Genomic DNA, 13,164 nt, shown 5'->3' with positions numbered 1-13,164 from the left:
GGTCTTCGCCTGGCGCCGAAAAACAAATAACGACGGCGCCAGGCGGAAGTAAAGGATGATGTAGTAGTAAAGGATGATGGTAGCTCTCCCCTCTTCTGATGGAAAGTATAGGCAATGTTTTAATTGTTCTGTATATATCTCTACAGTTCCTATTAACACACAAAATCCTAAGGCAACTCAAAAACAATCTTTGAACATTCAGCATAGAATCACAGCATCATAGAATTATAGAATAGTAGAGTTGGAAGGGGCCAGAAGGCCATTGGGTCCAACTCCCTGTTCAGTGCAGGATACCAAATTAGACCATCTCTCTGAGAGGGCTGTCCAGTTGCACCTTGAATGCCTCTAGTGTGGGAGAGCCCACAACCTCCCCAGGTAATTAGTTCCATTGTTGTAGTGCTCTAACAGTCAGAATTTTTTTTCTTAAAATCTAGCTGGAACCTGGCTTCCTGTAACTTGAGCCTATATTCTGTGCCCTGCACTCCAGCATGACTGAGAAGAGATTCTGGCTTTCCTCTTTGTGACAGCCTTTCAAGTACTTGTAGAGTACTATCATATCTCCCCTCAGTCTTCCCTTCTCAAGGCTAAACAGGCCCAGTTCTCTCACTCTCTCCTCACAGGGCTTTGTTTCCAGTTCCTGGATCACCCTATGGATCATCCCTGGCTCTCCCATGATTACAGGAGTTGCAGTTCAACACAACCAGAGGGCACCAGGCTAGGGAGGGTTTTGAAGACACCTTGACAGTCTGCAATAAATAATCAGCTTGCCTTCTGCAAGTGATTGCTCTTCTCTTCTCTTCTCTCCAGGGCTATGATCACAGTTACTACTTCATAGCGACATTCATTAATGACCATATCAGGCACCATGCAAAATACCTCAATGCTTGACAAGAGTACTTGCCATGGGCATCCTCTGACCATACAGAACAATTGAAGATATAAGAGGAAATAAGGAATACATTGTATGCAGTAAATGCCTATTGCAGTCCTGATTTTGCTTTTCTGAATAAATGTTTGAATATGTTTCTCTTGTTTTTGAATGACTGTAACCTCTCTTGGGAATATTGCTGTTACTTTTTGCTCAGCAACACAGTTGGAAGCAGGACTGGCAGTCTGAGCTATGATATTATGATATCCCTGCTTCAGCCAAACAGTGGTTGGGTTCACACAACACAACAGCCCATTCTTAAATATAGAGGACTACTGTATTGTCAGAATACAGACTGCTTCCCACAGGATGGCTTCTTTTGGGGCAACAAACCATCCTGAAATTCCATGGTGAGATCCTGAATGCCAGGCCAACACTAACCTCTATGCCATACTATGCATCTCTCTATATACGATAATGTTGTATTGTACCCTGTATTTAGAAGCAGGATTTAGAAGCAGGGGGCGAAACTGTCTAGCAACTTGAATTTCTGCCTCTCCATCTCAGCCATGCAGCTCCTTGGATAAGTTGCTCTCTCAGCCTTACCTACTTCACAAGGTTGTTCTGAGGATAAAATGCAGCTATTTCACACATTTGTTTCTTTGAGGAAGGATCTTCTTTGGATTCAAACACAACACACACGAATCCATGTGGCTACACTGCTTTGCATGCTTGCTTCTTATAGGCGTAGAAGTGAAGTGGAAGCCCTTGAAGGTGAAAACCATCAGGAAAGAAATACTCTTTTCGCACAGACTTCTTGCTGGAGTAGAAGTGAGACAGGCCAAGTGCCATTGATGGGGGGAGGCAATCAAATTCCTGTTTTGTAGCTGCTACAAAATACTTTGTAAATGGTTGAGCAAACCTGAAGAAGACCTAGAGTCTTTTCTTCCTTGTGCATTCCAGAGGGGAGACTCTCTTACTTTGTCAAGGCAAAGAACCTTGGATGCTGCAACAAATTTTATTGTTTCTGTATTTGTTTAAAACATTTCTACGCCGCCCCCATCGCAACAAAGCCTCAGGGCGGCTCACAGCATAGTTAAAACATAGAAATAACAATACAATTAAAGATTAAAAAGCCTGGTAACATCTTGGCTTAAAAATTTAAAATCCTATAAATAAATAATATTAACAATTAAAATAAATTTTAAATAAAAAGGTCTTAGCCTGGCGCTGAAAAACAAATAACGATGGCACCAGGCAGACCTCTGGGGAGCGCATTCCATAGGTGGGGCGCCACCGTAGAGAAGGCCGCCCTCCGGGTACTCGCCCTCCTAATATCATTCACGGAGGGTTCCCAGAGGAGGGCCTCTGCTGCCGATCTGGGGCAGGAGAGCATATATGGACGCAAGCGTTCCTTTAGATAACCAGGTCCCAAGCTGTTGAGGGCTTTATAGGTCATAACCAACACCTTGAATTGGGTTCGGACTTCAATCGGGAGCCAGTGAAGCTGACGGAGAACTGGGGTTATATGAGAACAACGCCCAGTCCCTGTCAGCAACCTGGCAGCTCTATTCTGCACCAACTGAAGTGTTCCACTTTATCAGAAAGATAGTGGTTGGGGGAAAATATATAAGTAAAGAAGAAACAGGAGCAGAGAGAGAGTTTTTATGAAATGAAGTCTAAGCATTAGATATTACATTGTGGTCAAATGTTAATGTAACACAATCTCAAACCCTCCAACACATCTCAAAAAGCTGACAAAGCTGGTGCTGGTTGTGGTTGTTAAAAAAAGGATGGATTACAAACAGGAGGTGGTTGTGCAGTGCCACAATAAAAGGGAATAGGTAAGCTGCTGTAAAAACATTTTACAGATATACGGCAACAGATTGTGCAGGCACACCCTAAGACTCTAAACCACCACCAACATAATCTAGCTTTCAGATTTGCCAGTGAGAATGTTTTCTGCTCATTTCTATTAATACACTGAAGTAGCAGCTTAAATAGTGTTTAGCAGGACACTCCTCTTGTTGTGCAATCAATATACATTTCCTGTTTGTATGTAGACATGCACATACACATAAGTCTGTGAGAATAACCAGAGTTCTACAGTTTTGCCTACTCCAAAGTAGCAATAAAATGATTTCATCAAGCAGCATGTGAATAAATGGCACTTGGTTTTATTATGGCTTGGAAAGACAGAAACTATAGCAGTAAATGTAGTATCACACATTTTGAACACATGTTCAGCACTACTAAATATCAATTTATGGACTTCCTTTAACCACCCCATTGCATTTACAATTGGCATAGTAAAAATGTAGCTTGTTGCCAACAAAAGGAGATTCTAATTAACTGTATGAATTGCTTTCAGGCTAAGATTGTAATCTCTTATTTGTACAATTGCATTTCCAATTCTAATATATTCAGATTGTCAGCATAAGTAATGTTAATACAGTTAATCAATATGCTTTGTCCATCTAGTCTATAAAAATATCAGGCATATGAAACAAATTGAAATACAGCACAAAAGAAACCCTGTCTATGATAGTCCTGTTCCTGCTAGGGAGACAAGGAATAGTGCAGTCTATGCCAGCTAATTTTTGCACTGAGTAATATCACTAGTATCATTAGACCAAGAGTCACAGCTGCATGCAATCAAATGCAATACTTAGCTCTTTATTCAGCAAGTTACCAGCTCAACTGCTAGGGGGATATCCATCAATCCGAGGCAGCTAAAGACACATAGTCCATGTAGCAGGTTGGTGAGCAAGCATGAAAGAGATAAGGAAGTCTGAGTCCATAGATGTTCTTATAAATGCGAAGGAACCGAAGACCGTTTCCATACAAGGGTCCCAAGCAGCAATCACAGACTGTAACGCTAAAATGGGGAGACAGGCAGATGTATTCTATGTTACACTTCACCCACCAAGTAGGAACAAAAAGTGCTGCTTACAGCTGGAGCAGTAGGATGATCTGGTTATTAACCCCTAGTATTTAGATAATGCTTTGGAATGTTCCGAGCACTTCACATATCACGATAGGAATCTATTAAAACCAGTGAAGTCAGCAATGCATCACATCCTCATATTTCAGAGAAAGAGGGGAACCTTCTGCTGACATCATCATTGAGGAAATTCTTGGACCTAATATTACCCTGGCAAGCTTTGGTAACGATGGAGGCCTCTCTCTTACTTACTTCTGCAATAACCCTTGAATGGCCTTTGAAATCTCATGATATTTGTCCCACAGCTTGTGCTTGGCGAAACAAAGCGCAGCCATGTCGGTGAGTCGTTGTGGCTGAAGCTGGCAGATTTCACTCCAGAAGTAAGCATGTAAGAAGTTGTTTTCCACCTTGAGGCAGCTCAGCTGAAGTTTCAAAAGCCCACAGGGCAACACATACAGTAGATTCCCTTCTAGACTCAGGTAAGTAAGGCTTCTGAAAATTTACAGGTCAACAGATAATCCAAAAGTCATTTGTACATATCTTCAGCATCAAGATTTGTACAGTTGGCCTCTTACGTGCACAGAAGATAGTGTGGTCACTATAAAGGCTGTTTCATGGCACACATGAGTGGCCTGTGGAAGTTTTCAATTTTGCTTGTGCAGGCCCATAAAAGCACCTGCCACCTAATTTACTACTTCCCACCTCTGCCACTCAGCTGGGTGATAGGTAGGTTGGCCCACAACATGTTGCAGTAAAGGAAGGCAAGGGTTTGTACAAAATGCACATGCTAATTTATATGCATAGAGCCAACTTTTGAAAGAGTTAGTATGGGGCAGCCCAGCATGCAGTCTGCAAGGACTTGAGGCTCAGGAAGAGAGAGGGTTGGGTTGGCAGCCTCAGGAGAGCTCACCTCGGCATGCCCCAGGCCACTCCGGTTGATGAGCGCCAAGTTGCCTTTGTGATTATCAACAAGAGTGGGAATTCTGCTCAAGTACAAAAGGCTCAGCACACCAATTCCAAGAAGGAAGGAGGGGGTGGGGGGTCACATGGGAGGGTTTCTGGACAAAAGGAGAAAGGAAGAAAGGGATGGGCCACCCCAGAGGAGTGGTCATTGTGCTTGGGCTGTGGTTGGAGAAGGAGCTGCAGAGAAAAGCCAGCTCTGAGACTTCATACTGGTTTTCTCCCTTGTTTAATGGTTAATTAAATATATTAATTGTGTATATTAAATTAAATAGACTGTGGACCATTTCATGTATGATATGGAAATGTAATTCATTGTGCAGCCCCTGGGTTCCATGTCAAAGTCCTCATGTGGCCCTCAAGTTACGAAAAGTTGGCCCACCCTGAGCATAATATAAAGAAGAAATATAATGCATCTCACCAGAGTGGGGAAGCCTGTGACCAGGTGAGCTGTGTGCTCACTCAGCCTGCTGATCAGATGATAAGTACTGATGGACAACTCCAAGGTCTCTGCATTCCCTTCTTAGAGTTTCTTTGGGTTCCTTCTTTGGAAACCTAACTTGGACTGGACAGCCCTTCAAACAGAGGACACTTTCAGATAGAGGACCATTTGTCTGTAAAGTAGGGCACCTGGCCGCCCTATGTGGTGCATGTGCCAGATGGGAAGGCAAGCATGTAGGGATAGCCACCCTTGCAGTCCACCAACCCTGAAAAGCAGCTGTTTGGCTAGCAGCATCAAGCACAATATGGGGGAGGGAGGCATACAGAAAGAGTAATCCTGGCATGCTTTCCCACCCAATTTAAATTGTGTGTGTGTGTGTGTGTGCATCCCTGCCCAGTTCAGAGTGGTATAAGCGAAGAGGTACAATGAAATATCAGTGTGCAGCAAACAGAAGTACAGTATAAGCCTCCAAACTGCCACATGCTGAGATGAAGGAGAGGAGAGTGAGTGAGCAAATGGGGGTGTGCATGCACCCCCTCCAGCTGACCAATCATCACTGCATGAGGTCAAGGTCAAAATGGCTGTCCATCCCTCCTCTATTTGAAGTTCTTGACATGTTTTTTTCACTGATAATAAACCATCAGTCCAAGCCTGTCTCAGTCTGCAGCTATGGACTATTTTTTTTAACAGTGTCTTGTGCAGAGGTAATTTGGTGCCTTGGATGCAGGACCCAGCAGTGCTTCTAACAAGCAGAATGCCAGGTGAGTACAGCACGAATTCTGTTCTTTAAACACAATTGTACTGGAGGGGCAAAACTTAGCTTTGGACACCCAGAGCTTGCAGGTTCAATTGTTTACATCTCCAGCTAAAAGGAATCTTAGACAGCAAGGCTGGGAAAGACCCTGGTTGAGATCCCGAAAAGGATGCTGTCCTTTGGCCATGGCACAAAATAGACCAGCTGTGGGCTCTGTTGCATAAACTAGTTCATACACAGGGGATATTCTGATATCACACACAAGTGCAAAACAAAGCTTGTCTTAAGCCTTCCTAATCCGTCCTTGTTTGGCTTAAGTAGGTACTGAACAGCACACAGAATGTATATACCAGGGGTCTCAAACTCGCCGCCCGTGGGCCAGTTGCTGGGATGGGCGGGGCACAGGGGAGGGGCCCTGCGGCCTTCAAAGCGCCAGCAGCACTCGGGCCAGCCGTGGGATGAGCGGCCCACCACCACTGCGGTGGTGGAATACTTGATGAGGCCCAGCCTCACCCAGACTCTACTTCCAGTGGCCCCCAGGTAAGTTGAGTTTGAGACCCCTGGTATACACTGTTTTCAAAAGCTTTTTGTTCAAAATTTTCCAAAAGGCACAATTTATTATCAGTGGGCAGTTCCAGAAAAATCACACACCACTTTGTAAAGCAGGCCCAAGGCCAAATTCCATTTTGGAGAAGGTTTCCCATGGCCAAGTTGTAGGGGTGGATGGGGCTGAAGGTAAAAGGGTGGGGAAAAGTGGGCAAGGAAAAATGGCTAAAAATACCAGCACATTTTAGCTTACTGTGTTTACTGCCAGTACCTCAGCAAAATATACAGTTCTTCTGTAGGGTTTAACCCTCAATGTAGGGTTAAAGAGAAAATGTGTGTGTTTGTAGCTATAGGAGACTTCTAGATAAGAGAGAACAAGAAGGAACCAGTCCAAGGATGAATGTTGGAGCTGCATCTTGAAAGGGCCATCCTTAGATAAGGAAGGAAAAGAGGGAGGAAAATTCCCACCCTAGGGAAGGGAGCAGGGCTATGAGAAAGTTTCTAGAGAATGAGGCAAACTATAAAAGGCTTTGTTCTAATTCAGTGCTGTGCAGTTCCAAGGCATTCTGCCTTACAAGTGTTATAATAGGTCGACAGTCATGCATGCCAGATTGTTAATATTGCTGGTTTTCATTTCTTTAATCTATTTGACCAATTTCATGCAAGTACTATACTATAGGAGGAAAATTATTCCGATACCTGAGATTTCCAATATCACTAGAGAGAGATTCAATTTCATTATAAGAAACATCAAGGCCCTGAAGATTTGGTAATGTAAAAAGCCTACAGAAAAAGAAAGCAAACACCATATTTAAAGCATATAACATATGGCACATCACACACATGCTGAACTGCTAATGTGTACTGTATAATTTAGTGGGCCTCAAATTGCCAAGGAGAGACCCACTAAATCAAGATAGTGCTGCTCTGAGCCCTCTAATTTGTAACTGCCAAAAAGATGGATGGTTTTACATACAAGTTTAATAAGCTTTAGCGTTGCTTGAAGCAAGCCAGTCTAAATGAAATAAAAGGTGATGGCTGCACATATAACAGGGATCCATCGAGGTAAATGTGGCACTCTTTAGATCCCTAGGGGCTGGTCTAAGTCTTAAACTCTAAAAGTGCATGTTTAGACAGAAAAAGGCCTAGCCTGAAGTTCCTGATCCTGCTTTATTTTGGAAGCTGAGCAGGGTGCGGCTGGTTTGAAAGTTGGATGTCCTGGCACTTGACGGCCAGCGAGGCCCCTTCCAACGTATGAGTCTATCAAAACTCTCCCCATACCCCAGCCAGCATGCCCTAAGAAAAGGAAAAGGTGGGCCCAAAAAGAGTCAACAACTCTGTGCATGGCAAGTCTTGAAGACTAAAGGTAGAATAGATTCCCAGTTGGGAAATGCTGGGTGTTGTAGAACTTTTTTCTTTCTAAATATGTCTGGGTTGTGCCTTTGATAGGTGGGAAAGGATGATTTGAAATAAGGGAGTAGAGATTTAAAAAAGTAACAAAGAAAATTACTTAGCTCAAAGGTGGGGAGGGGTCAAAATCGTATAGCACAAGGTATAGGAAAACAGGCAGGTAGGCAGGAGAGCCAAATGCTTCCTGATTGTTTAATTGACAAGCTGGGCAGAACAAAATGAGCCTATTGTAGCCCACCGCTGGATTGGGAAGAAGGGCCGGTGTTGGGGCAGGGCGGAAAGAATGTAACTCTCAGTACCCTATTAGCCAATTAGGGGAAAGGAGGAGGGAACAAGCTGCGGGAGCAGGGTTCAAAAGGGGTGTGTGAACATGTGCTCAGGTGAACAGAAGGATGGGAAGGAAACTGTTCCTCTCCGTTCCCTTCGTTGCAATAAAGTTTTAAAAAGAACTCTCTGCATGCCTGCAATATTTTTCTCTTCCGACGGAAAGGAAAGAGTGTTTTTTTAACAGCCTTGAGGAGGTGTTCCTAGCACTATCAGATGGAAGGCCTTGTGCAGCAATTCCTTAAAGGATTTACTGACATAAGGAAAATGACCAAAGTGGAAGTTAGTAGGAAAACACAGAAGATATCATCATTTGGACCCCTGCAAAATAATGTGAATGAAGCAGAGTAACAGTATCATAAAAGCCTTGTCTGGAAGCACCCTAATGTCTTCTGGAACTGGGAATGCTGGCTTTGATGTAAGCATGTCTGCAATTACTGAGGTTATCATTTTGCAATTCCCTGCAAAACTTCCCAAGGACCTTTGGGTTCCTCCAGAGAGAACCAGAAACCAGCATTCTGGGTATCAAGAAATGAACAATATGAGGGCAGGAGTGGGGGTGGGAGGATCTCCAGCGAGATCTAATGGGGCCTATTCAATTGTTTTCAACCAATCATTGGAAATATATCTTACCGAGTTCTTTGTGGATAGATATGAAGCCTGTTGAAACTAAGAGACTGTAATTATTTTATGCATATTATTCATTTTGAAGTGCACTTCTATTGAATGTTTTATGCCATTTGGAATCTTTTTGTGGTAATATTGGAGTGCTATTTGGCTAAAAAGCAGAGTATAAATTAAAAATGGTGCCTCAAGAGGAGACAGCATAATTTGCTTCAAGTGACATAATAGCTTGGGCAGGCACAGCTGCCCCCAAGCTGGCAGTTCTCCCTCAAAACAGGTGTGAAAAGATGCCCTCAGTTATTGACATCATCTCCTCACTGCTCTCCATCTTGCATATATCAAATCTAAGTAAAAATCTAAGTACCCAGACGGCAGACTGGTCAGCAAATTGAAGGACATAACCAAGTATTTAAGGCTCTTCATTTGGTTGATCTCATCTGGAATGAATTTAATGGGGTTATTTCGGAGCTTTAGTACTTCTAAGTGTTTAAGCTGAAATACCTGTGGAATAAAAACCAAGAAAAGAGATAAAATGTTTGTTATAGCAAATGTATCTATACCATTTCAACTTTAGAAGTTTATATTATGTTATCAATTAGTGTACTAAAGTAAATTTATATTATCCATTGTGGATTACATCCCCTGAGGGATAGAACAAGCTTGGTTGCCATTTTCACCATCCCCTATTCCTTCAGGTAAGCCTGATTTTTGTTTACCTTCTTTAGTGTTACCCACAGAATGGAAGCCATTCACCCCAATAATTACATGGGGTGTATTTTGAAGCAGAGTGCGCCAAAGCTCAGTTCCACATTACATTGTCAAGCTGGAGACCAGCTTATACAATTCTCAACTTGGGGGAGGTGCCAACAAAACATCTCATTTTTTTTTGTTCCCCTGAAACAAGGGCCAAGCTAGATGAGAACAGGTGCCACCTTTGTTTTTCATAAGTCTGCAATTCACGTGTTAAATAAGGTTGGGTGGCTCTTAACATCAAAATGGCTATCTGAGTGAAAAGAGCTGTAATCTTCCCACCCCATGAAACTAAAAGATGCTTTAAAGGAGCTGTATAAGAAGGGTGCTCTTTTCAAGATAGGAGAGCATGCACCAGGACCCTAGCAGATTGTTAAGCATAGTGCAGCAGAAACTTCAAGTAGTTCAGTTTGGGTGTCATGAAAGAGTAGCAAATGTGTTACCAACAATGCAATCCTATGTATGTCTTCTGAGAAGTAATTACCATTGAGTTCAATTGGGCTTACCCCCAGAAAAATGTGCACAGAACTGCAGCGTCAAGGCACAATCCTATGCATCTTTACAGAAAGAAAAAAACAGCAGCTACCAACATTTCCCAGCTACCTGGGAGACATTTATAACTTTAAGCCTGCATGGTAGGGACAGTTCTATCAGATGCAGTATTCCCACCAAGACAGGTACTATGATTAGAGAAACCACAATTGGTGGTATTCTCAAATTTCTGCAGCTGCATAAATTCTGACTCTCTTATCTTAGGATTATCCCTTTCTAGGCCCAAAATACTTTAATAGTTAGTATAATAGTGTATGCTCCTTGCCAACTTACAAGATGGAGAAAAAAATGGAATTGGAACCCAAAGCACAGGGTGAAGGGACAGAGTGAGACAAAATTACTGCCCTACAGCTAGTGGGAAATGCTAGAAGTTCTGGACTCAGGTTGTCCTTGGTATGGTATGATACATCATTTGGAGCCACCTATCCCCTCAAGTCAAGCAGTAAACCAAGGAGCCAGATCTTCCCTGTTACTTGCACAGAAGTACCACAGAGACAATTCAAATTGGTGGGCAGTGATCACCCTGAAGAAACATGTGTTTATTTATTATTTATTTAGGGAACTTCTATGCCGCCCCATTCGCTGAAGCCTCGGGGCGGCTCACAAACATAAATAACATAAAACAATATAAATTAAGTCGCCCTGGCCAAAGAGTAAAATAAATAAATAATATTAACAATTAAAATAACGTTTGAATAAAAAGGTCTTTGCCTGGCACCGAAAAACAAATAACGATGGTACCAGGTGGACCTCTCTGGGGAGCGCATTCCATAGATTGGGCACCACCGCAGAGAAAGCCCTCCTCTGCGTACTTACCCTCCTAATATCCTTCCCGGAGGGTTCCCGGAGAAGGGCCTCTCCCACTGATCTCAAGGGGCGGGCGGGCATATATGGATGTAAGCGCTCCTTCAGGTAACCAGGACCCAAGCCGTTAAGGGCTTTATAGGTCATCACCAACACCTTGAATTGGACCTGGACTTCAATGGGAAGCCAATGAAGCTGACGGAGAACTGGAGTCATGTGAACATAATGCCCAGCCCCCGTCAGCAGCCTGGCAGCTCTCTTTTGAACCAATTTTAGTATCCGGACTGTCTTCAAGGGCAGCCCCACGTAGAGTGCATTACAGAAGTCAAGTCGGGAAGTCACCAATGCGTGTGTCACTGTTGCCAGGCAGTCGTTCTCCAGGTAGGGACGCAGCTGATGGATAAGCCGAAGCTGAAAGAAAGCACTCCTCGCCACCGCTGTCACCTGAGCTTCCAGTGAAAGCTCTGGGTCGAGGAGCACTCCCAAGCTGTGGACCTTGTCCCTAAGAGGGAGTGCAACCCCATTCAGGACTAGGTTCAATTCACCATCCCCGAAGCCCGATCCACCAACCAGCAGGACCTCCATCTTGTCTGGATTGAGCTTCAGTTTATTGGCCCTCATCCAGCCCATTACCTCGGCCAGGCACCGGTTCAGCACAGCCACTGCCTCACCTGGATTGGTGGAGAATGAGAGGTAGAGCTGGGTATCATCAGCGTACTGATGATTCCGCAGCCCACACCTCCTGATGACCTCTCCCAGCGGTTTCGTGTAGATGTAAAACAGCAAAGGGGACAAAATGGATCCCAGTGGTATTCCATGGCATAGCTGCCATGGTGCAGAGCTATAGTCTCCCAGCACCACCTTGTGGAATCGGCCATTGAGATAGGAGCGGAACCACTGCAAAGCAGTGCCTCCTACCCCCAATTCCGCTAGCCTATCCAGAAGGATACCATGGTCGATGGTATTGAAAGCCGCTGAGAGGTCCAGGAGAACCAACAGGGACGCACTCCCCCTGTCCTTTGTACAGGGTGACCAAGGCAGATTCAGTACCGTACCCGGGTCTGAAGCTGGACTGAAATGAGTCCAGATAATCAGTTTCATCCAAGAGTGCTTGGAGTTGTCCCACCACCACCCACTCCAACACCTTGCCCAGAAATGGGATGTTGGCCACTGGTCTATAATTAGTGGCCATCTCTGGATCCAGTGATGCTTTCTTCAGAACCGGTCGGACTACCGTCTCCTTTAAAGGGGCAGATACCCGACCCTCCCTCAGAGAAGTGTTAACCTCTTCCAAGATCCAGGTCCCAATCCCTTGCTTGGCGTTGTTTATTAACCAAGATGGGCAAGGGTCCAATAGGCAAGTTGTGGGATGTACTCATCCAAGCACCTTGTCCACATCATCAGGCCGCAATAACTGAAATTCATCCATTAAGTTTGGACCAGACAACGACATTGGTATCTCCCCAGAAGCCTCTGAATCACTAGTAGAGTCTAGCTCGTGATGAATCTGAGTGATTTTCTCCCTGAAATGCTTGGCAAAGTCATCACAGCGGTCCTTTGAGGGTGGAACCAGATCTTTCTTAGGGCCAGGACGGACCAGCCCTTGTACCACCCGAAAAAGCTCCGCCGGACAGCATTTTGAGGAGGCAATGGAAACGGAGAAGAATTTCTTTTTCGCTGCCCTCACCGCCACAGCATAGGCCCGATAATGGGTTCTTAAGTGTGTTCAGTCAGACTCATCCCGTGATCTCCTCCACCTATGCTCTAGCCGTCTCCCGGCCTGCTTCATCGCCCGCAATTCAGATGTATACCAAGGGGAAGAGTGGGCTCTGCCTGGCGGGAGAGGACACTTAGGAGCAACAGCCCTAGTCGTGTCAACAGCCCTAGTCATCTCCCCATTCCATAGTTCGACCAGAGCCTCGACAGGAGCACCAGTCTTGTCAGCCAGAAACTCCCCCAGGGCCTTCAGGAATCCATCCGGATCCATCCAGCTCTGGGGGCGAACCCACACAATCGAGTCCGCACCCTTACAGAGGGAGACGCCGCTCTCAAGCACAAACCTCACGAGGAAGTGATCTGACCATGACAGGGGTGTCAGACATAAATTCCTCACCCTCAGACCACCCTCTTCCTGCCCCATCGAGAAAACCAGGTCCAGAGTGTGTCCACGTTCATGGGTCGGGCCT

At 44.6% G+C, this 13,164-nt stretch overlaps 2 protein-coding genes across 4 annotated transcripts in view; one reads left to right on the top strand and one right to left on the bottom strand.

The window, feature by feature from the left end:
• ESD (esterase D) overlaps positions 1-1,023 on the top strand; it is a 13,162-nt gene extending 12,139 nt beyond the window's left edge. For all 3 annotated transcript variants that reach the window (XM_044444261.1, XM_044444262.1, XM_044444263.1), the window contains exon 9: positions 808-1,023. In XM_044444261.1, the coding sequence (XP_044300196.1) occupies positions 808-888 (81 nt within the window). In that variant the 3' untranslated portion in view covers positions 889-1,023. The remainder of the gene's footprint in view (positions 1-807) is intronic.
• Positions 1,024-3,586: 2,563 nt separating this feature from the next.
• Positions 3,587-13,164, bottom strand: part of LRRC63 (leucine rich repeat containing 63) — a 17,252-nt gene continuing 7,674 nt past the window's right edge. The window contains exons 7-10 of the mRNA XM_044444200.1: positions 9,237-9,373; positions 7,214-7,297; positions 4,065-4,304; positions 3,587-3,746 (exon numbers count right to left, since the gene is read on the bottom strand). Of these exons, the coding sequence (XP_044300135.1) occupies positions 3,587-3,746; positions 4,065-4,304; positions 7,214-7,297; positions 9,237-9,373 (621 nt within the window). The remainder of the gene's footprint in view (positions 3,747-4,064; positions 4,305-7,213; positions 7,298-9,236; positions 9,374-13,164) is intronic.

The sequence above is a fragment of the Varanus komodoensis genome, unplaced genomic scaffold, assembly GCF_004798865.1.
Source record: "Varanus komodoensis strain SLA01 unplaced genomic scaffold, ASM479886v1 scaffold44_3, whole genome shotgun sequence".
Lineage (NCBI taxonomy): Eukaryota > Metazoa > Chordata > Lepidosauria > Squamata > Varanidae > Varanus > Varanus komodoensis.
This window is presented reverse-complemented; position numbering and strand designations above follow the sequence as displayed.